This window comes from Daucus carota, chromosome 7 (genome assembly GCF_001625215.2).
Source record: "Daucus carota subsp. sativus chromosome 7, DH1 v3.0, whole genome shotgun sequence".
Taxonomy (NCBI): domain Eukaryota; kingdom Viridiplantae; phylum Streptophyta; class Magnoliopsida; order Apiales; family Apiaceae; genus Daucus; species Daucus carota.
The window spans coordinates 39838136-39859266 of NC_030387.2; the positions used below are offsets into that span (position 1 = coordinate 39838136).

Consider the following 21131-nt stretch of genomic DNA (forward strand, 5'->3'; position numbering starts at 1 on the left):
AATGATCCATAGACAAATTAGATATGTATGTTTATGTTATCAGAAATGAGATGGCACTATAGTTGCAAAACTCAAAAAGCAAAAATGTATTTTCAGAAAAATCAAAAAAATTAATACTTGAGAGTTGGAGGATAAAAAGCAAAGAAAGCGTTTGACATATCCTGCTTTTCAAAACTAAAAATCTAAAGTATTAAAAAAAGTAGATAAGTATTTTTTTTTTAGCAGATACGTCTATATTTTTGCTAAATGACGAATATTAAACCGTTGAGAACATTTTATATTTTACACATGAGAATAATGAGAACAAATATTCTGCACTTTTCAAATGATACATGACAATTATTCTAGAGATATTTCATATTTTCAATATTATATTATTTTACATCAGAATGGTAATATTACCAAACTATTAAAGCCTTCTCGATATTAATTTCTACAAAATTAATAAATATATACTTCCCATCATGCCCTAGCCCTACTATGAGTAATTTTTAAAGAAATGCTACCAATTACAAACAACGGGGGTGATTAAAATGCGGATAAGCATGGATGGTTTCCAGAAAATAACGGGTCACTCTTTGACCATGCACCTGCATCATCACACTATCTTACACACACAACACTATCTCCACCGTTCAATAATTGTCCAGATAAAAACAAGCAAAGCTCACATTTCAGGTCAGCAATAATGCATTCATGCATGCACTGTTACCAATCTGCCTCAAACAAAAGTGAAAAGACAATATTTTAATAAAAGATACTTGGGATTGTAGTTGCACTAACTTTTATCTGAATTTTGCTCAACAATTCTGTTTTAGTATAGATGCAGGAGATTAGAACTTCAAGAAGAAGTGCAAGTGCAGAGATGTCAAGCCCAGAGGCAAAGTTGGGTTTGCAGGTTGAGGATCTGTGGGATATTCAAGAACCTCAGCTCAGTCCTTCTGAGAAGCTTAATGCTTGCTTTGAGAGCATCCCTGTTTCGGCCTTCCCTCATGCTGCTGATTCTCAAGGTATCGTGATGTCGAGACTTGGTCTAAGTTCTCATTTTTATAGGCTTCGCGGTTTAATATATCTATGTCACTGTATAAGTTTGATTAGTGAGTTGTATTTTTATTGTTATCGAGTCGATGATTAAACATCTAATTATTTTTGTTGATTTTTTATTGAAAGCAATGTGCCGTAAAGGTCGAGATTTGGTCTCAGTTCTTATAAAAATAGTTCTCATTTTTATAGATGTCGTGCTTATCAGGGGCGGATATAGGAATAGGCAAGGGGGACACGTGTCCCCCCTAAATTTTTTTTTTACATTTTTTCACCATTTTAAATTTTACAAAATTATAGAAGTGCCCCCACAAAATTTAAAAATATATAGTTGTTTTGTGAAAATTTGCTTGGTGCCCCCCCAAATTTACATCCTAGATCCGCCCTGTGTGCTTTAATATATCTGTGTCATTATATCAATTTGATTAGTGAGTTGTATTTTTATTACTATTGATTGGATGATTAAACATCTAAATATTTTTGTTGAAAGTAATGTGTCGTAAAGGTCGAGATTTGGTCTCAGGTTCTCATTTTAATAGAGGGCGAGATTTGGTCTCGGTTCTCATTTAATAGGCGTTACTTTAATATATGTGTTATGATGTGTAAATCTGATTCGTGAGTTGTAATTTTATTGCTATTGAGTGAATGATCAGACATTCAATTTTTGTTAAATTTTTCTTTAAATTAATGTTGCTGTTCGCAGTTATTGAGATCAATTCGGATACTAGTGTGGCTGAAGCTGTGAAGTTAATGGCCCAACATAATATACTTAGTGTTCCTGTTGTGGATGTTGATGCACCAGAGGATTCTACTTGGATTGATAGATATCTGGGCATCATAGAGTTTGCTGGCATTGTTGTATGGATTCTGCATCAGGTTCGAATATCTTTAGAGAGCTTGAAATAAATTGTTTGATAAATCTTTACTTTTCGAGTTGAAGTTTACATCTTGTTTTCCTAATTGCTGATGACAGGGTAACAAACTTGAATTAAATGACAAATGATGAAATTGATATGAAATAAAATCAGTATTGAGGCAAAGTACCCTGATTGTTTTCGTGTTTAAAGTGTTATTAGTTGCTGCTAATTGGAGCATCTAGGTACTGTAGGAAGCACGAGTTCTGTTTCTGAATTTGTCTGTCCATTCGATGATATAAACGAGACAGCCTTCAGCAACAAAATTCAGAGAATTATGAGTTTCATTTTCAATCTTTTGCAGTCAGAAAAGAAGGATGGATCACCAAACACGGATTTCATACCTGAATCAGAAGAAATCATGAGCCCTGCAATTGCAAGAGCAGCTTCTGGAATGTCTTCTCCAAGATATAAAGGCGCAAACCCTTTTGATGAGGCCTCAATCTCTGGAGACTTTTTTGAGGCTTTGACTAACTCTGAATTTTATAAGAATGCCAAGGTATGTTAAGCTTCTATATTATTGTCTGTGTAATGTCAATCATTTCCCCCCCCCCCTTTTTAATCCCAAATATCCAACTACACAGGTCCGAGACATATCAGGGTCATTTCGCTGGGCTCCCTTCCTTGCTTTGCAGTCAGAAAACTCGTTTTTGACCATGCTTCTGCTGCTATCAAAATACAGAATGAAGAGTGTTCCCGTGGTTAATCTTGGGGAAGGAATGATCGAGAACATCATTACCCAGTCTGCCGTAATTCACATGTTAGAGGAATGTGCTGGTCTGCAATGGTTTGAAAGTTGGGGTACTAAGAAACTTTCTGAACTTGGTCTTCCTCTGATGAAGCCTAGTCGTGTCATAAAGGTACTGTCACTTGTTTATCTTTCTGATCCGATCGATATACAATAAAGATTGACCATATCATATATTCTCTCTGTAGTGTACCAAAGGTTAAGGGGTGAGAAGGATAATTGATTATAATATGATGAATAAAAACTGCAGTACTTTCCTCATATACTGGTCGACTTCGTGAAGCCTTCCTGGCTCTGCATATTAGCTTCAAATTTGTGAACAATTATGTGTTAGTTTGCTTCCGACTGAACTACTTCAATGCTCTCCTTCTTTAAAGGTGTACGAGGATAAGCCAGTGCTGGAGGCATTTAAATTGATGAGGCAGAAGGCAGTAGGTGCAGTGCCAGTGGTTGAAAGTGGAGGCAAAGCAATTGGAAATATAAGCATCAGAGACATTCAGTACCTTCTACTTGCACCTGCTATCTATAAAAATTATAGGTTTGTCACCAAACTTTTGCAGATCTTGATCAGATATAGTCCTCTTCAGTCTTCGTGTATGCCTGCCAACATACAGAAGAACGATACGAGACCTAGTGTTTGTACACCATTTGATTGGATGCCTTTGTTGTGTGTTTACGATATATTTGTCATCTCTTTACGATATATTTGTCATCTCTTTAAATCTTTTTACGATACAGAAGCCTTTACGATATATTTGTCATCTCTTTAAATCTTTTTGCATCCTTTTGTCACACTGTTTCAACTACCTGGTACATAACCTATATTCTGGCAAAAGAGAACAACAAGGAATAGAATTTTTGACGTGTTTGATCAAATTAATTAGCTGAACTATGAATCTCTCATTTATATCATTTTCATGCATTGCCGCAGATCTATCACAGCCAAGAACTTCCTTTCTGCTGTTAGAAGCTATCTTGAAGATAATCAAAAGTCATCTCCAGTACTAAGTGATATAGTCATGTGCACAAGGAATGATACACTGAAAGAAGTAATCATGAAGCTCGATTCTATGAAGATTCACCGAATTTATGTTGCTGAAGATGAGGGAAGTCTAGGTGGCGTGATCACTCTGAGAGATATCATTTCAAAGCTAGTACACGAGCCTCATGGTTACTTTGGGGATTTCTTCGATGGAGTTTTACCTACACCAATCAACAGCAGGGTCTGAAGGTTTAAATCTTGAAAAGATAAGCTGATGGGATCTTTAGTTTATATTAACCTCCTTTTTGTTGTATTTCCTCGGTATATTTCTTCTTCCAACTACTTATCAGTCTGTGTAACCTGAAAAAAGGCAAACGAGTCACTGGAATCGGAGTAACTTATGCTAAAGCTTATTGTAACTTATCTAACTTTGTCGGTCATAGTCCTGAGTCTCCTGACTCCAGAACTTCGAATCAGGATGTGGGCGGAGAATAAAATGCATAATTGGGAAGTATTTTACTTGTATTATGTGAATTATTGTTTTTTGCTTACATTAAGGCCACTGCTTCTCTTCATTTTAAGTCTTAATCTGTTAATCACCTCAGGATTAAATATGTCACAGCTAATGTCTCAGTTGATTGTAATATATGAAATCTTGATTTTAAGCTGCTGAAGGTTATAATTCAGTCTGCATTAAGAGAAATTTTCGACAGATAAATCTGCATCAAGAGAAACTCAACAGAACCATTTCTGTCCAAATAACAAACAAGACTGTCATAAGATTCATTAACAACTTCACATATCCTATAATACTTTTTTTTTTTTTTTGCTAATTCATATCCTATAATACTTGTGTTACACTAGCAGCATCAGCCTGTCTGGCATACTCCGTCGAGTACCTCCCTTCGATCACGAAACTTAAAATTCTTTCAAGAATGCAGTTGCTTTGATAAACTTTATGGAGAGATCCTTTTGTTTACAGTATTACAATAATCATTTTGTACATGAATTACTTCCGGGTGCCATCTTTTCCAAATTCCTATGGTCTCCATATCTTCCGTCCTTTTTATCTATTCAAGATTTTCTTGTCTGATTGCCATATCTTCTTGTCTGATGTCCTGTCAATTTAAATTAATTCTTTAAAATTCCTTCAAGAATGCAGTTGCTTTGATAAACTTTACGGCGCAACATCACCAAAAGCTATGATAACAAGAGTTCAACATTACTACTAGATTAGAACAAAGCTAATCAAAACCTGATAATCAGGAGGATGGGAACATATATCAAGAATTTCAAAATTTGCCAACAAGTCGAGATGGCCGAGTTGGTCTAAGGCGCCAGATTAAGGTTCTGGTCCGAAAGGGCGTGGGTTCAAATCCCACTCTCGACATTAGTTTTTCATATTTTCCTATTACTACATTTTAGTTTTTGCTGCCGTTGCTTCACTTATGTTATATTTTTCTTTTTGCTTCAGAAATCAGAAGCGAAAATTAGCCAACTTCTTGTGACATTCTCTGGTAGAGTTCAGTGTACATTTCGAGCTCTGCAAACAATGACAAATAAGTCAGGCGAAAAAATTCTGCCAAAAGCCATCGGAGTTACTCAAATCCTTGTAAATTTGGCTGCAGACTTGCCACGATTTTCAGTTTGCTTTAGACTTTCTGAGGCCACATCACAAAAGTTCGAACTCATAAATAACAGCATCATGTTTACAAATTGTATTGTCAAACTCGCAGGGAAGTTTCAAGAACACGTCGTAAAAATCCTATAATTGCCATCTCGGTTCAGGAGGATCTTATTTAGTCTATACGCAAGCTGCAACCATATGACACGAAAGAGTTAAAGTCTTTCTGTTCTAATTTATCCCATTTTATCCGACCAAGCACTGGAACACGATCTTAGTCTAGTCTAACTAACATTACGAGGCTTCTTTGAATTGGTAAAACCGAGTGAATCCCCAGTTATAGAGTAGACAGAGTCCTTCTCTGCTTTCATACTAGATTGTGAAAAAAGGAATATTTCCAAAAAGAATATTTTTTTTTGACAGAAAAAAAATGTTTAGAATATTAGTTAGTGAACATTGTCTTGCGAAAATGAGTTGCCAACAGTCTGACATACTGACGTTCCTCCAACCTTGGCTCGAATACAGCTGCTATATACCAGAACATATTAATTTATACTAAGTGTAGTATATATGTACGGCTGCTAAATTTTACTACAGGATGCTCCTTAACAGTTTTTAGTTTTGCTACCATTTTTATATATCCTGTAACGTATTTTCCTGTCCCGAGTCCATTTTTGTGTCGTAAACTGCAACTGTTTGTAGATCAGTTTCAAAATGATAACCTGAGAACACTACTAAACAGTAAAAAAGAAAGAAAATTGCAAAACGTCACAATTCTAGCTACGTCGCGTTCTCATTTGAGTCGGACCACGACCTTAAATGTATATGTTCGCTTTTTCTGTTATCACTCAGACATGCCATTTGACCTGAAATGCATATCAGATTTATTCGTATTAGTATTTAACTTATTTTTTGGTGTTAGGATCTCTAAATCCGAACACAAAATAACTCGTCAATTCTCTCAAAACCTTAAGTTTGAGAAATGTGTTTCAGTAAAAGGCATCTCTGAAGATTGAAGTGCTCTAGCACACTGAGACAAGATGAAAAATATATGGAAAAAAACTTGCAGTGCATTGCTTTTATCGATCTGATAACGAAATGCTTGGCATTTCTGCAATAAATATAGTCTCTGAATTCTTTAATGTCATCACCACCATTGATTAAAAATTATAATAACAGTAGAGACTAACATTTTAAATTGCATTTCAGCCCCACTCATTTCGGTTGGTATGCTTTTATTTGTTGTTCTTTTAATTGTTTCCATCAACAGAAAAAAATTCCACTTGTCGTTTCGATTGTCACTGTCTTCAGAAAAAAGCACAAAATTGAAAACATATATTTTATTTCAAGTTGAATACAAAATCCTTCTGTATTATTAATTTCAACAATTAAAAAATAATAATGAGTCATGGCATCTAATTTCATTGGCAGAAGTCTCCATCAACACTTCTGAAAACTTAACTAATCACCACTTGCATAATGTTCTTTTAATAAAAAAATTAATTACACAGTAAATATGAGAATGAGTTGGCTGAGATTAGCTCACCCGAGATATCTCAACGCGTTGTTAATATGAGAACGAGTTTCCCGAGATTAGCTCACTCGAGATATCTCAATAAAACTACACCGCAGTTGTTAATTTACAAAGCCAACTAAATTATTTTTCAAATCTCGGAAACATTATTCTCGATAAATATAAACAATGTTATTTAGAATATGTAACCTTAGGTATAGTGATTTAAGTGAACCATAGTTAACCTTGCTATTGTCACAATGACAGCAACTGACATAGCTTCCTTGAAGCCAACTCTTTATTTCTTTAAATATTAAGTGAACTATGGCTTGGTCTTTGTCCCTTGGTTCCCTTGTGATCATGTTCTTCTAAGCAGCTTCCTTTATAAGTATTACTAATACCTCATCCGAATTCAACTATGCAAGTACAGGTTTACTGAAACAGGATTTTCCAGTTCTTTAGAGTTTGTTCCTCCAGCTGCTGCTTCATTGTTCCGAAAAACTTTCTTTAGATTCATATTCTTGATACAGGTCGAGGCCTAAATTGACAACGAGACATCTCCTGGAGAAATATAGAGTTGGCTTTTGTTTCGACAGCTATATCTGTTATTTCATGCACCACAGAGATTATTAGGTTACGTCGTGGTTACGTTCTGTTGACATACAGATAATTATTTCACATCATAAGTTTATGATGGGGAGAAACAGCGAAGAACAAGTTATAATACATAAGAGATCAAAGGTCAGTAGATTAGGTGCTTCTACAGTTATGTTAAGAAAGAAAGTCTTTTTTTTTTTTTTTTATGTTAGATTTATATTAAAAGGTTCAATTATTCTGTAATGATGAATTTCTGACATTTTATAATGAACATTTCAGGCTAGTATGGATGTTGATCTGAGGAGAGCCCTGTTTACTCAGAAGCCAAGGTCACCAACTGAAAATGGCAGGCCAAGCAGTATGGTTTTTAAGGTAAATTAAAAAAATTCTGTCTTTTTTCAGTTTTATGCAAGTGGTCATCTATATCAGAAGCTGATCTATCATATAAAATTGTTATAAACAGAAAGCCCACGTGGTGATTCCGGCTCATATAGTAGCAGAAGCAATTTCAACACTCCATGGTCTTGATTTGAGATGGTCAGGGCCTATCACACCTACAGAAATGAATTATGTTGAACAGTATGTTCTAGCCAAGTATCCAGAATACTCAAATGCGCTTGTTGAAGGAGGAGAAAAGACAGATCTTTATGATCTTTGCATCAAAGAAGAGCCTGCACATCTGTCGCCTGATGACAAGCGAAAATCTCCCAGAGGTGGTTTTAGGGATTCAGTGGCGCCAACATTTGGAAGCAACCATCCTGATTTAGACAAAACACAGTTAGAACCGTCAAGGCTTCAAGACGTTCTTACAAAGAAGTCGTCCTTCTTAGGAAGTTTCATCTCCATACCAGAAATTCAAGCCAGAAATAAAGTTTTGAAGCAGTGTGGATTACCTGATGAGGAGTACCTTGTTATCTTCACTTCAAACTACAAAAACGCAATGATGTTGGTTGGGGAGAGCTATCCCTTCTTCCGAGGGAATTACTACATGACAATTATTAAGGAAGGAGATGATTACATTAGAGAATTTGCAAGTTACAAGGAATCAAAAGTGATTGCAGCACCGGAGACTTGGTTGGATTTGAGGATCCGTGGATCACAGCTCAGCCAGTACTTCAGAAGGAAGAGTAAGCACACTCCAAAGGGTCTATTTTCATATCCAGCTGATGTAGATGGCACCAAATACTCTATGCATTGGGTTTCTGAAGCGCATAGGAATTCCTGGCATGTTTTGCTTGATGCCACTGCACTAAACGTGGGGGAGGAACGAATGAACCTGTCGCTCCACAGGCCAGATTTTGTTCTGTGCAAGCCTGACAATACTAATGCTCACCCTTCAGATATCACATGTCTGCTAATCAGGAGAAGATCTTTCGATACAGGAGCTTCAGTTTAGGCATACGAGCAAGCAGATCACATCTCACAAGAAACATTAGTATGAATTGGCTAATTATCTGCTGGAGACTGTTTCATTATAGACCGGTTCAGTTTAAATCGTATATGGTAACCTCTGAACTGGCTCAACTCCTTTCTAAAACTCAACCTCACTTAACATTGCGGTGTTTAACTAAGGGCTGATTGCCCTATGCCACCGCATTCAAATTTCTTCTAGTACGAACGTGATACAATAATTTCTATCAGTTACAATTGCATCACAGATAAATCTAGCAATTTGTATTAGTTGCCAGTCAGGTAGCGATGATGACACGGGTATTTGCTAGAAATTTGTATATGCAACAGATCCACCACGAGTGTAGATTACATGGTGAATAACTGAATATTGTTGGGGAGGACTGAACTTCAAGATATCTAGTCTAGTATATGAAGTTTTTGATAATACATGAATACACGAGCCCTCGTGAAGTTATTAAACAAGATATCGTAGCTGTGATAACTCCCAAGTGTAAAAATGCTATCACCATAGATACTTCAATTGCAAGCTTGAGCTCACCCACATTTTAGTTTTCTTTGCTTTTTTTTTTTTTTTGGAAAAACAAAGTAGTTGATATGAAGTATGAACACGCCTTCCACACTATAGTAGAAAATCACTGTAAACAGAAATCATCAGGTAGCTCCATTCCTGGTCTAACGTTTCAGCGACTCACCATATATTAAACTATATAGGGTTCACACTTCAGTCCACCGATTTACACAACCAACAAAAAGAATAGGTCTTCATCTTTAAGAAAAAAGTGCTATTTGTTCGTTTTACTAAACATTACAACATGGATCTGAATGTTTAAGACCAATGAAGCTGTGATGGAGACTTAGTTATAAGATGGGTTCAACAGAGGTTTTAGCCTAGGTTAGCCTCTTCGAGTTTTGTATAAAGCATGGTTTGTACTCTGTAGAATAGGGGCATGGTTAATACTTGAAAGATATACCCTTCCGAACCCACATCGAAAAGGAACAAAACATCAGCCTAACAGGGACCTATAAATAACGAGGAGGCTGCATCCTTGCAAAGTACTTACCTGGACGGGGTCGATGGCTGATCAAGAAGGGCCATGGCCTAGGTTAGAGGCTTCCATTGCACTGAGGAAGGGCTCTCCCCTAAGGTCTACCCAAGTGGTGGAGCCTACGTCATAATTTGTGACAGGTGGAGCCTGCGTTCGCGCAGCTCCACGCCAATTCTAGTTAAACTTTATTTTTATTTAATTTTAACATTTATTCGTTGCCAAAGGACACGCCAAGTGAGAGTTAAGTAAAATAACAAGGATGGATTTTTCGTTGGCAAATCACAGGCCAAGTTAGAGTTAAGTTTTGTTGCTATGTTTCTCCTCCCACATCGAGAAAATGAGAGAGTAGGGGATGGAGAGGAGCTATAAGATGAGAGGAAGATGCAAGCGTAGAGGATAAGGCACGCACTTGGCGTCGATGGCTGATCAATAAGGGCCGAGGCTTCCTTACACTGAGGATGAGCACTCGCCTAAGGTCTGCCCGATTGGTAGATATGCCTACGTCCTAATTTGTGGCGTCGATGGCTGATCAATAAGGGCGTAAGGGCGTGGCCTAGGCTTGAGTCTTCCTTGCCCGATTGGTAGATATGCCTACGTCATAATTTGTGCTAAGTGGCAAACGCAGCTCCACGACAATTCTAGTTCAACTTTATTTAATTTTAACATTTATTAGTTTTAGAAGAGAACATAGTTTTATATTGCACCCATTTTTACTTAGGGATGAACATTAACTCCGGCCCATAAGATGGACATTAACCCCGGCCCATCTGATCCCGCAATGAATGGTGCGGGATTTTTTTTTTTGGGAGCCAATAATTTTTTTTTTTTTTTTCACCTTGATGCGACTCTTGGTAGTTGAGTTGGTTTGTAATAAGTGGCCAGTGAAACCAACAACCAATTTTTAATTTTTTGCATCTTGATGAGACTCGATAATGCTGAGTTAGCCTGTAATAAGTGGACCAACGGCGAGCTAGGATTGAAGCTTCGGAGCCAAAATGAAATGCTACAATTTTTTCATTTTTTTTTCACCTTGATGAGACTCGCTAGCTGAGTTATCCTGTAATAAATAAACTAACGGCGAGACAGGATAGAGGTTTCGGAGCCAAAATGAAATGCCACAATTTTAATTTTTTTGGATCTTGATGAGACTCTTGGTAGGGCTGAGTTGTAAGTGCATCACCAACGAGCCATGATCAAAACTTCGGAGCCAAAACGAAATTCCACAATTTTGTGAAATCAACATATGAGATTTTCGCTATATAAAAGAATGTTTGGCTCCTTGCGTTATGCAGCTTATTTATCAACCATAGATAAATAGGGTGGAGTTCGCGTTCGCGCAGCTACACGCCAAATCTAGTCTTAAATCTTAATTTTTAGCTTGGTTGATTGATAGTGTTAATGTTCTGATTCTTATTTTAAAGCAGCAGTTAAAAGTCGCAAGAAGATACCAGCTTTTTTTACTTTTCCTCCACTACCAAAAAACTTCTCGGAAACCCCATGAACCCCACCAAAACTAGTTCATAATGATTTTAAGATTAATGACAGGCAAGAAGTAATTAATTGTGTGCTTGTTTAGTAATTGAAAATTGTAGCAACTAACATAGTTTTTGTTCTCCCTGAAACTCCTCTTTCAGCAACAAATTGAACATATGTACTAGTTTGAGCTTTGTTTTGTGCCCATTAAGGTTAGCTTTACCCATCCTTAATGAAGTTGGTATATCCTCATCATTTTGAAACAACTTACCCTTGTATTCAAGTTAGTAAGGTTAGCTCCACACCAACTCTAGTGCAAGTTCTTTTTTTATTTTATTTTTATAAGCATAATTTTCTCAGTTTTTAGTTGGGTGCATGGTTGTAATCGGGATATGCTGATTAGAGGGATTAATTGGATGGTTGGGGATTAATCAGATTTTGTTAATTTTATTAAGAAAATTTACGGTGATTAACCGCATATTAAAAATCAGTCAAGAAAAATTATAGTGACTATATTCCATTTTAAAATTTGAAGCGGAGGCACCTTGCACGAGATTAATCCGCAAAGGGGAATTTTAGAACTATAGCTAGGTGTGAGCCTTCCGAGCCCAAATCCAAGTTCCTCGTAAAATCCACAATTTTTCAATAAACAATATTAGTGTGACAAACCTGACAAAAAAAGAAAATATTAGTGTAATAAAAATTTAAACAAATACCGAAGTACAACAGATAATCTATTCACTGAAAAATTTAAAAAGTGTTGGCCTGTTTTGGCCACTAGATGGGATTGTATATTCGTAGTACTCGTACTTCGTAATTGTAAGAGAGTCCCACATCGCAAGGTTAATAAACACAGACGGACGCTCAGCTATAAGAATGCTCAGCCTATTTTTGGAGGGTTGTTCCTTTAGAGCAATTCCTGCAATACGAGTCTTAAATTTTCAGCAGTGTAAAAAATTGACACACTGAGAGGGAGTAGTAAAGAGTGCATTGAATTGTTACAAGAAATTGTAACACAGCCAAATGAGAGTTTAGTTTTGTTTGGAGCAACTCCTGCAATACGAGTCTCAAATTTTTAGGAGTGGAACATTATAGTCAGAAGGTTTGAGAAAAATTCTAGCTCAATTTCGTTGTTGGTTTGTAGTTTATGTGTTCATAGTAAGAAAAAAGTTGATGTTCTGAGTGGGAGTTGGAAAGAGTGGATGATCTTTAAAGACCTTAACAGTAATATGGAGACCTTAAAAAGTTGATCTTAGTCCTTCAATATGTGAGAAGTAAGAGTATGAAATAATAAAAATCAAAACTAACATATGACTTGACAATTGATGAGTAATATGGAGACCTTAAAAAGTTGATCTTAGTCCTTCAATATGTGAGAAGTAAGAGTATGAAATAATAAAAATCAAAACTAACATATGACTTGACAATTGATGAGTAACAGGTGAAGAAATGACTGAACCTTGACAGTGGATGAGTAGTTAGAAATGTTTTGAGGCATTCCGCAAAGCTTGTAATACAATGGGAGATCAAGCTCAATGTTAACCTTGGGAAACTTCAGAATCAAAGCTCAATGTAACAGCATTCTTCCAAGAACATAAAAGAAAACGCGTTCTAGTGTTTGCAACTGAAGTTCAGCAAACATGGCGCAAGGGGGTCTGATATCCACATTTGTACTTGGGTATTATCTATCCGAAGGAGAGAGGGAGGGAGAAGAGAGAGAGAGAGAGGGAGAGAGGGAGGGGGAGAAGAGAGAGAGAGAGAGGGAGAGGCAAAGAAAGTTTCACTTTGTCATCCTGTTGCATAGCATTGCACGAGAGAGATGGCGATTTATATCAAACTGTGCAAGTAGATATCTATTAAACAGTTTCATATACTAAAAACACTCCTCATGTATATTAATATCTTTTTAAATATAATTTATAATTAGTTAAAAAAAAAGGTGAAACTACTGTTAATAACATATATTAATATTAAAAATTACTTATAGATAAACGTATAACTAATTATAAATATACAATTTTGAATATCTTTTGTCTAAAATACATATAAATAATTAAAGACGCTACTTTTTAATTATAACGTATTCTACTCGAAATTTAACACTTACGTATTCTATTTCATTACAAACACGAGCCATTACGTAACATATGAAGATATATGAAATATGAAAATTTTGATTTAAATTGAATAATAAACTGTCACATATTAATATAGAAAAATATTTATAGATAGATAATAAATTGTGAAAGCTAAATTTCCGTTAGAAAATATAACGAGTTGGTTAATATAATTTAACTAAAATCCAATTCATTAATACTAAAATACTAATAAAATGGAGTAAAGAATTAAATTATAATTAATAAATTACGAATCATATACCCGCCCGTGCTTTGCACGGGGTTAAAGGCTAGTACTAAAAAAACAGTCACTGATCTTTTGGGTTTAGCAGGGGTTTTTTGGCTCTTCAAGTTTTGTATAAAGCATGGTTGTAGAATAGGGGCATGGTTAATACTTGAAAGATATACCCTTGGGAACCCACATCGAGAAGGAACAAAACATTAGCCTAACAGGGACCTATAAATAAAGAGGAGGCTGCAACCTTCCAAAGTACTTACCTGGACGGGGTCGATGGCTGATCAAGAAGGGCCATGGCCTAGGTTAGAGGCTTCCATTGCACTGAGGAAGGGCTCTCGCCTAAGGTCTACCCAAGTGGTGGAGCCTATGTCATAATTTGTGCCAGGTGGAGCCTGCGTTCGCGCAGCTCCACGCCAATTCTAGTTAAACTTTATTTTTATTTCCAGAAAGGAATTATTTAATTTTAACATTTATTCGTTGCCAAAGGACACGAAGTGAGAGTTAAGTAAAATAACAAGGATGGATTTTTAGTTGGCAAATCACAGGCCCAGTGAGAGTTGAGTTTTGTTGGTATGTTTGTGTTCCCACATCGAGAATATGAGAGAATAGGGGATGGAGAGGAGCTATAAGATGAGAGGAAGATGCAAGCGTACAGGATAAGGCACGCACTTGGCGTCGATGGCTGATCAATAAGGGCCGAGGCTTCCTTACACTGAGGATGGGTACTCGCCTATGGTCTGCTCGATTGGTAGATATGCCTACAATTTGTGCTAAGTGGAGCCTGCGCTCGCGCAGCTCCACGCCAAATCTAGTTCAAATTTATTTTATCTCCTGAAAGTAATTATTTAATTTTAACATTTATTATCTACTTCGCATGCCGGGTTCTGAAGGATACAAATAAAAACATATTTGAAGTTGGAAATAATGAAATTGGAAATAATTTTAACATTTATTTTCTACTACAGTGTGCATTATAGTGAAGTATTGCTTGGTTGGTATCTTGATTCTTGCTTTCCCTATTTTCCATAATTCACTTTGTATGTTTTTACTTGGCCGATGACACCACAACGACATACTAATTAGCGATTTAGTAGTTTGACTTTGATCACTTAAGTCATGGAACTTTACAAGGCAAAAGGCCATGTGCTTCATGTTTTACGTAATTCACTTGCATGTTTTTACTTGACCGATGACACCACAACGATTTAGTAGTTCGAGTTTGATCACTTAAGTTGTGGAACTTTAAAAAGCCATGTGCTTCATATTTGCCGTTAATAGCTGTATATAATTTCACATTGGAGACATATGATGGAAAAGAGAAAGAAGAAAAAGAACCCACACCGGCTAAGTAAATGAATCAACATCTATTCATGTAGAGAGAAATGAAGACATGTCAACCAGCTGGGCCTTGTAGCGGGGGCCTGTAACTCAAGTGAGAGCTTTAAGTTGGTTGGAGTTTGGCTTGATTCAGACGGTCGGGCTTTGCTGAGATATGCACAGGCTTGCCCATTCCAAGTATGGAGTTGTGCCTTGGCCACTGGGTGAAGGCTCGGGGGTAGGCACAGCGCTAGGCTGGCTTCACAGAGCAGCGATCACTTCCCTCTCTTGTCGGTGGAAGGATAACAAGCTTGTTCTCAGCGAGTCCATTAAACACTCGATGGACCCACTCAAACCAACAACCATCTTTTTGGCCCTCAAGCTATTTTTTTGTGCACCTTAATTCTAAATGAGAGGATTTTACAGTAAAGCAACACATCATGACTTGGGTTGGGGGAACTTGTTTTTGCAGCAGTTGCAATTATTGTGAAATATTCTTGGTTAGTATCTTGCTTTCCTATTTTCCGTAATTCACTTGTATGTTTTTTACCCCAACCGATAACACTACAAAGACATCTCAGGTCTCTGTGTTGGGTTTTATAGCATGGAATGAGATAAATGAGTTCATGGTTAATGAGTCCGGATTAATCGGAGTCAAAGTTAATGAATCTGAATAACGATAAGCGAAATCTCAAATTCACGTGTTAGGTTTTGTGGCATGAAATGGGATTAATGAGCTCGGTTAACAGGAGTCATAACCTTGAAATCCATGTGTTGAGGTTTCGTGGATGGAATGGGAATAACAATCTAACTTTGAGGGTAAATCATTTCTTACACTCTCTTTTCATTTTCATTCATATTCACGATTCAAACGCTTCTAAATTTCTCCACTTCTCAACTTGTTATATTAAAAAGAAGAAGTGGTGGGAAAAGAACTTTTAAATATCTCGATATCTAAACACACTTAATCTGGATATCTATACAAGCATTTAATCCGGACATGTATTCAAACGGAGGAATCCAATTGAAACCTTGGCTAGTTGGGTGTTTTAGTTCTAGAAAATTTGTCTGTGATTTAAACAATTCGAGATGAGGCTAGAAGTGTTGCTGAGCAGGAGCAGAAATACCTTGTTTTCCTGAAGATTAAGCAGCCTTATAGAATCCAAAATCTAAAGCAAGCAAGCAATGCGAGGTTTTTAATGCGAGGTTTCTATGAACTTGATTTTCAGAAAGAGAATGAGCTTGGTTGGTTTTTAATTGGCAATAGTGTTGTGAAATAACATAATAGGGTAACCATTGAGTACTTGGCCTGTTTTTATGCTTATATCGTTGCAGAGCACATTCTCAGAAAATTAATGCACTTGAATATGTTCAGAGGAGCAACCTTGCCTGCAAATTCTATTTTGGTCATTAGAGAAAGTGTCAAAGAGGTTCGACAGAGGACAGACATTCCACCAGTTCTCGGAAACCCATCAAGAATAAATCCTTTTTGACATGAAAGCTTCTTCAATTATCCCCACAACCAGTTCATCAGAAACAAGTGCTCCCTGCGGAAAAAATAAAAACAATAAAAAAATGCCTCATTAGTAAACAAATGCAGCAGCCATACATTAAACTTTTTAGTACCTTGTCCATAGCTTCCTTGGCTTTGATGCCAAGAGGAGTTTTAGCAGCCACAGCTGCTCTCAGCATGTCACCAGTAGCCAAGTGGCACAAGCAATACTCGTCCTTAATGAACGGAGATTGTGTTCCTTTTCCTGATCCAGGGGGTCCTGCCACATGTACTACTTATAATAAGTAACTAAACAATACTTTCACCTAGTTCCAACACTCTTCATAAACTATCGGCATTTTACAATGTAGGAAGATTTCGACCTCAATTTCAACGTCACAAACACTCACTAAAGTTCAATAAATGTCTAGTTCCAATGATTTATCAAGAGCTTCTTAATTAGTACTTTGGTGCATTGAATTGTTACATGAAATTGTCACCTCAGAGATGAGGAGATAGCATGCCAAAGCACAGGCCAAGTGAGAGTTAAGTTTTGTTGGTATGTTTCTCCTCCCACATCGAGAAAATGAGAGAGTAGGGGATGGAGAGGAGCTATAAGATGAGAGGAAGATGCAAGCCTTCAGTATAAGGCACGCACTTGGCGTCGATGGCTGATCAATAAGGGCCGAGGCTTCCTTACACTGAGGATGGGTACTCGCCTATGGTCTGCCCGATTGGTAGATATGCCTACGTCCTAATTTGTGGCGTTGATGGCTGATCAATAAGGGCGTGGCCTAGGTTTGAGGCTTCCTTGCCCAATTGGTAGATATGCCTATGTCATATTTTGTGCTAAGTGGAGCCTGCGTTCGCGCAGCTCCACGCCAAATCTATTCTAAATTTTCTTTATAGTAAGTAGCACAACTTTGTTTTTCATTTCAGCAAGTAGTCTGACTAATTTTTATCTTACAAAGTTAATTTGATAAAACACAATATTCTTAGTCAAATGACAACTCAAGAGAAACCCACATCGCAAGGTTAATAAACACAGACGGACGCTCAGCTATAAGAATTCACTAGCCCCTGTTGTTTGAAGCACGCAGCCATGTGGTGAGCACAAAGCGAACTATTCTTTCGCCTTTTACTAAAGAAATACCGTGCGCTCGCCACCCATAGTGGCATACGCCTATTTTTGAAGAGTTGTTCATTTTGGGCAACTCCTGCAATACGAGTCTCAAATTTTTAGGAGTGGAACATTATAGTCAGAAGGTTTGCGAAAAATTCTAGCTCAATTTCGTTGATGGTTTGTAGTTTATGTGTTCATAGTAAGAAAAAAGTTGGCGTTCTGAGTGGGAGTTGGAAAGAGTGGATGATCTTTAAAGACCTTAACAGTAATATGGAGACCTTAAAAATTGATCTTAGTCCTTCAATATGTGAGAAGTAAGAGTATGAAATAATAAAAATCAAAACTAACATATGACTTGACAATTGATGAGTAACAGGTGAAGAAATGACTGAACCTTGACAGTGGATGAGTAGTTAGAAATGTTTAGAGGCATTCCGCAAAGCTTGTAATACAATGGGAGATCAAGCTCAATGTAAACCTTGGGAAACTTCAGAATCAAAGCTCAATGTAACAGCATTCTTCCAAGAACATAAAAGAAAACGCGTTCTAGTGTTTGCTACTGAAGTTCTGCAAACATGGCGCAAGGGGGTCTGATATCCACATTTGTACTTGGGTATTATCTATCCGAAGGAGAGAGGGAGGGAGAAGAGAGAGAGAGAGAGAGAGAGGGAGAGAGGGAGAGAGGGAGGGGGAGAAGAGAGAGAGAGAGAGGGAGAGGCAAAGAAAGTTTCACCTTGTCATCCTGTTGAATAGCATTGCACGAGAGAGATGGCGATGATAAATGGAAAGAAAGTTTCATCTGATTATTCTATTCAATAGCATCGCATGAGATTAATTATAAGTACATTGTAAGATTCTGGTCTTCCCAGACTCCAAATAGTTGAATTTCAATCTATTGCGGCTTTTGTGTTCAACTCCTCGAGTACTCACTACTCAGTAGGCTTACGGAGTCAAACCAAGTCGTCTCCTGCGAAATTCACTCCCTCCTCTTCTGCCTTTGGTCTCTTCCTGCATAATTCACTCCCTCCTCTACGCGCCTTTGGTCTCTTCATCGAACGCCCCCTTGATATCGATATTTCTTATAAAGTTTATTTCGTTCCTCCAGAGTCTGGACAATCAAAACCTCGATTTTGGTCATGACCCTTATGATATTGACGATTCTGCTTATGACCTTCATGATCACGAAAAATATGTATTCTGCAATCCAGCACTGGCCTCCTTTTGGGGTGAGGTCAGTTTCAAGAACAAGGACTGTGTTTTGGAGAATCCTTCTACTAAAGAATACCGTGTGCTCGCCACTCACAGTGGCATACGCCTCTTTTTGGAGAGTTGTTACTTTTGCAAATTAGAAATAAGTGTAATCTGTTTTATATCAAACTGTGCTACTTAAAATTTCAGGGGCTCTACAGCTAACGTGTCTCTTGTAAAAAAGCAAGAGGGCATCAGGTTACTGACCTATGGCACGAATCAACAAGGATGAGACAGCTCATGAGGTCCGTTTACTTGGGAAAGGCAAAGCATTTTTAACAGATACTGCAGTGTTCCACCTCTACTAACACTACTAGCTATACTGAAGCTATCAAAGCATTCCAAAGGCAAGAAACAAGTCATCGAGAGTGATGGACTTAGTTTGATTTTTGATGCCTTCATGGAGGGACTTGAGTTGGAAGCGCGACTAACAGCAACTATACTTTTATCTGTCTTCAGTAGACAAATAATGGAAAATGCTGGCAGAAACAGCTGAGGCAATACAATCACCTTCTGGCTTCTACATCATGTACTTAATTAGTTGTTACTACAGATTGTTTATAACTTTTGTGATCTACTATTTCGAAATTTTTAACTTAATAAAAAACTATATTCTGGCAAAAAAAAAAAACTATATTCTAGTTTGATCGTTTTATATACTTTATTGTTTGTGAATTTAAATTAGAAAAAGCTATCAATAAGTACGAGTGTATTTTAAACATGATTTTCTAAATAAGTCTGATAATAATAAAATTTCAGTTCAATAGATCAAAATCATATTTCTTATTCTTGTAAATTGAACTAATTAATTATTTAGAATCTATTACATTGATACGTTGGCACACCTAAATGAGGCAAAAATAAGAAATACCTTCAATGAAACAAGTTCAAATATAATTTTTTTACTCAGATTCAAGTTTGAGCTTGGAATTGAAATATATATTTACCAATAATACATTGATCATTTTATAACTATCAAAATCCAACTACCTCTAGTAAAAGAGCTCTAGCAGTGAAACATTGTGGCAGCTGCAATGCAACAGTGCCGGAGCAACTGATGAGGGAGTGTACTTCTGCATGTTACGCCCTGTGGCAGCTGCAATGCAACATAGTGGGAGCGACTGATATCCCAGATGGGATGTCTTAGACATGCGTTTTGCAGCCGGAGATTAATCACAGAACGAAACAGACATGACAGTTCCTAAGAGCTCGGTGAGTTCCATATAATTGCATCAGAGATTAATGACAACATAAGAACAGATGTGCATGAACAATGCATATGTATGTTTCGAACAGGCAAAACCTAAAAAAGTGGAGGGGTCTGTCAGACGACTGCAAGGCCAACCATGCCAGGACTAACTGGCCAGAAACGATCCTCTACAGTTCAGGACAGTCGCACTGGACTATCGAGAACTGCCAATCACGCTCTGACCTTGCAGTCAGGTTTCATCCACCAGATCTGGTCGCCTGCCTCCTTGGAAATCAAGGATACAGATGTATGACCTCTAGAAATGATCCTGTTCTAGTATGGTCATGGCTGAGATACCTTAACAATCAAATCAAATAGCCAATATGCTTTATGTTAGATATTAATGTGGGACATTAATATCTTAGTAGCGTGAGCCGGTAACTCGAGCGAGAGCTTTAAGCTGGTTGGAGTTTGGCTTGGTCCAGAGGGTCGGGCTCTGCTGGGTAATGCACAGGCATGCCCATCTCAAGTATAGAGTTGGCTCATGGTCACTTAGCGAAGGCTTTGTGGTCCTGGTCAATAATGTGGAAGGCACTCCAGTTAGGCTGGTTGAAACCAGAGCAGCGATCACTTTCCTCTCTTGGGCGTGAGCCTGTAACTGGAGCGAGATTTTTAAGCTTAGTATGATATTTTCTACACCTGATTGTAGTGATGGATGCCAAAAGAGGGACACTTGGAATTGGAAACATGGTATTTACTGTAGACTATGCCTTGTATCATTCCTAATAATATATGCCTTAGCAATCCTTTATATATGACTCTTTCTAAACAAGACGAATGTGATAATAATAAAAATTCGGTTTAATAAAATTATAAACAGATTTGTTAACAAGTTCATTAATTCATTTTTCTGGCTAAAATTAATCCTTTTTTCATTATTTTATTATATTTCATACTTACTATATATAATTATTTAAGTAAAATATATTACATTTAATTTATAGCTATTTAATAATTATATTAACATACAATCATTTAATTAACTAAATATACAAA

The 21131-nt window shown here is 37.1% G+C and overlaps 2 protein-coding genes and 5 non-coding genes across 8 annotated transcripts; 6 read left to right on the plus strand and 1 right to left on the minus strand.

The window, feature by feature from the left end:
* Window positions 1-540: 540 nt before the first annotated feature.
* LOC108193256 (SNF1-related protein kinase regulatory subunit gamma-1-like) lies at window positions 541-4236 on the plus strand. 2 transcript variants are annotated; one of them, XM_017359840.2, is made up of 7 exons: window positions 541-678; window positions 824-1010; window positions 1745-1917; window positions 2260-2454; window positions 2540-2815; window positions 3081-3241; window positions 3635-4219. In XM_017359840.2, exons 2-7 carry the CDS (start codon window positions 824-826, stop codon window positions 3930-3932), a joined length of 1290 nt encoding a protein of 429 aa, XP_017215329.1. In that variant the 5' UTR covers window positions 541-678; the 3' UTR covers window positions 3933-4219. The 2 variants fall into 2 exon arrangements, with proteins under 2 accessions (XP_017215329.1, XP_017215328.1); XM_017359839.2 differs by having other exon boundaries at window positions 558-678; window positions 819-1010; window positions 3635-4236.
* Window positions 4237-4994: 758 nt separating this feature from the next.
* TRNAL-AAG (transfer RNA leucine (anticodon AAG)) lies at window positions 4995-5075 on the plus strand. The gene has a single exon. It is a non-coding gene; the product is annotated as a tRNA-Leu (tRNA).
* A 2070-nt stretch (window positions 5076-7145) lies between these two features.
* LOC108195557 (uncharacterized) lies at window positions 7146-9296 on the plus strand. The gene is made up of 3 exons (XM_064082225.1): window positions 7146-7563; window positions 7699-7791; window positions 7883-9296. The coding sequence occupies exons 1-3, from the start codon at window positions 7513-7515 to the stop codon at window positions 8813-8815; spliced, it is 1077 nt and encodes a 358-aa protein (XP_063938295.1). The 5' UTR covers window positions 7146-7512; the 3' UTR covers window positions 8816-9296.
* A 589-nt stretch (window positions 9297-9885) lies between these two features.
* Window positions 9886-10046, plus strand: LOC135148145 (U1 spliceosomal RNA). Its single transcript, XR_010286037.1, has one exon. It is a non-coding gene; the product is annotated as a U1 spliceosomal RNA (small nuclear RNA).
* Window positions 10047-13958: 3912 nt separating this feature from the next.
* On the plus strand, window positions 13959-14119 carry LOC135148156 (U1 spliceosomal RNA). Its single transcript, XR_010286048.1, has one exon. It is a non-coding gene; the product is annotated as a U1 spliceosomal RNA (small nuclear RNA).
* Window positions 14120-17613: 3494 nt separating this feature from the next.
* Window positions 17614-17731, plus strand: LOC135148142 (U5 spliceosomal RNA). Its single transcript, XR_010286034.1, has one exon. It is a non-coding gene; the product is annotated as a U5 spliceosomal RNA (small nuclear RNA).
* A 2473-nt stretch (window positions 17732-20204) lies between these two features.
* LOC135148134 (small nucleolar RNA U3) lies at window positions 20205-20421 on the minus strand. The gene has a single exon (XR_010286027.1). It is a non-coding gene; the product is annotated as a small nucleolar RNA U3 (small nucleolar RNA).
* Window positions 20422-21131: the final 710 nt, after the last annotated feature.

Coding starts and splice junctions, on each gene's coding strand:
- LOC108193256 (XM_017359840.2), top strand. CDS start 824: ATGCAGGAGATTAGAACTTCAAGAAGAAGTGCAAGTGCAGAGATGTCA. Junction 1,011..1,744: donor TCATGCTGCTGATTCTCAAG/GTATCGTGATGT, acceptor TGCTGTTCGCAG/TTATTGAGATCAATTCGGAT. Junction 1,918..2,259: donor TTGTATGGATTCTGCATCAG/GTTCGAATATCT, acceptor AATCTTTTGCAG/TCAGAAAAGAAGGATGGATC.
- LOC108195557 (XM_064082225.1), top strand. CDS start 7,513: ATGATGGGGAGAAACAGCGAAGAACAAGTTATAATACATAAGAGATCA. Junction 7,564..7,698: donor TAATACATAAGAGATCAAAG/GTCAGTAGATTA, acceptor TGAACATTTCAG/GCTAGTATGGATGTTGATCT. Junction 7,792..7,882: donor CAAGCAGTATGGTTTTTAAG/GTAAATTAAAAA, acceptor TGTTATAAACAG/AAAGCCCACGTGGTGATTCC.